The sequence below is a fragment of the Opisthorchis viverrini genome, assembly GCF_000715545.1.
Source record: "Opisthorchis viverrini unplaced genomic scaffold scaffold8097, whole genome shotgun sequence".
Lineage (NCBI taxonomy): Eukaryota > Metazoa > Platyhelminthes > Trematoda > Opisthorchiida > Opisthorchiidae > Opisthorchis > Opisthorchis viverrini.
Window position 1 is genome coordinate 1 of NW_008754413.1, and position 1,576 is coordinate 1,576.

The 1,576-nt window shown below is 43.5% G+C and overlaps 1 protein-coding gene across 1 annotated transcript; it reads left to right on the forward strand.

Moving 5' to 3' along the window:
- Nucleotides 1-776: 776 nt before the first annotated feature.
- T265_15953 (hypothetical protein) lies at nucleotides 777-1,064 on the forward strand (the record flags this gene model as incomplete). The annotated part of the gene is made up of 1 exon (XM_009179396.1): nucleotides 777-1,064. A coding segment is annotated over one exon (264 nt), but the record flags the coding sequence as incomplete, so codon positions are not given.
- Nucleotides 1,065-1,576: the final 512 nt, after the last annotated feature.

The following is a 1,576-nucleotide window of genomic DNA, read 5'->3' on the forward strand; positions in this document are numbered from 1 at the left end:
TAAGTCTATACCGAAAGATCACCCACCAGAATCACTGCATAAATGCTTTATCCTTGTTCAGACTCTTCAGTAGTGGACGTCTCACGAGCCTAAAGAAAGACTTGAACTTATAGGCCAGTAGCTGAAAAGAATGCCGTTCGGTCATGAGTGGCCCATCAGCGGTTTGAGATACCCACACGAACACCAACCGCTAGCCACTAAACTATGCCAAAAAGGCATAGTCTCCTGCTACTAGCCCAGACGTCACGGGTTTGAGTCACCGTGCCTGTTCGTTAGGCATTCACACTTTCCACTCAATGAGTGATCCTCCCCGTCAACCAGGATTTCCCACAACGGGATGCAAGACACTTGTTCGAAATATTAACAAAATATTAGCAATATCATTATTCCTTTGAATATACGCGCATATGCTATTATCCCATGAATCAAGTGCGTAATCGTTTTTCGGGCTGCAATCTTTATTTGTCCATATCAACCAAATGCAACGCCTGCCCTTCATTTAGCTGTGGACATTTTGTCCGATCTACTTGGAAAAAATCAGCAATGTAAGTATTTTCATGCACCAAGCCTGAGCCAAGCAATACGGACATATAGAGCTAGTCCTCTACACTGATGAAAATGTACAACTTATGCTGTGAGATATAATTCCAGAAGAACATATGGTCTTACTGCGCTGTCCTAGAAATGGCTCAGATCAATTTTCCCTTCAGAACCAACATAAAATGCCTTAGTACCTGATGTGTAAATTTCTTCACTCTCCCTTTTTTTGTATACAGTGCCAGAGACGCCGACTAAAGTTATGGTCCGTCCACCAAACAAAGGAGGTCGAGCCTGGTTAGTGTCTTGGGAAGACCCCTCTAAATGCAAAGGGTACCCAGGACATCGTTATATTGTGAATGTCGTTGACCTCCAAAATGAGGCCACGTCCCACATTCCAGTCTCTACTCCGTCTATAACGCTCGATAGGCTGAATGAGTGTTCGGAAACATGGGTTGGAATTTTCACGATCAACTTTGCGGGAGACAGCCCCGTGTCCCCCTTGGTGAAGATAATCAATCCTCCAGGTAAGTGAGAACATTTTTTGGTTATGAGTAGACTAAATATTTGTTCTGATGTATTGATTACTAATTGTGTATCACTGGTATGTCAACGCAGGCATTTTCAGCATGAGAAAGGTTGCCTGACTACGCCCAATAGATAGTAGCTTCCGGGCTGAAAATTTAAAAACCGGTAGTAAGCGAAGCCGCTTGTAATTTTTGTTCATGCGGACTACTTGCTAGAGTCAAGTTTTGCTCCCAACTTTTTCACGCTTCCTTTAAAAGACCTGACAATTATCGAGCCCGTGAGGCTTGGAGCCGAAGGTAGCTAGCTAGATCTGGGGCCTAATCCACTGTGACACATTTTCCATTCAAGTTTTCTGACATTTGTTCTCCTCTATGAAAGGCGACCGGTTTCAATAAATGGCTATGATCGGAAGGGAACCAGACACTTGCAAAATAACAGATGAATTCTGAGTTGAATTGAACAGGTCTGATACGCTCGCTTACCGAAGAAAGACCGTTATGCACTGATACGA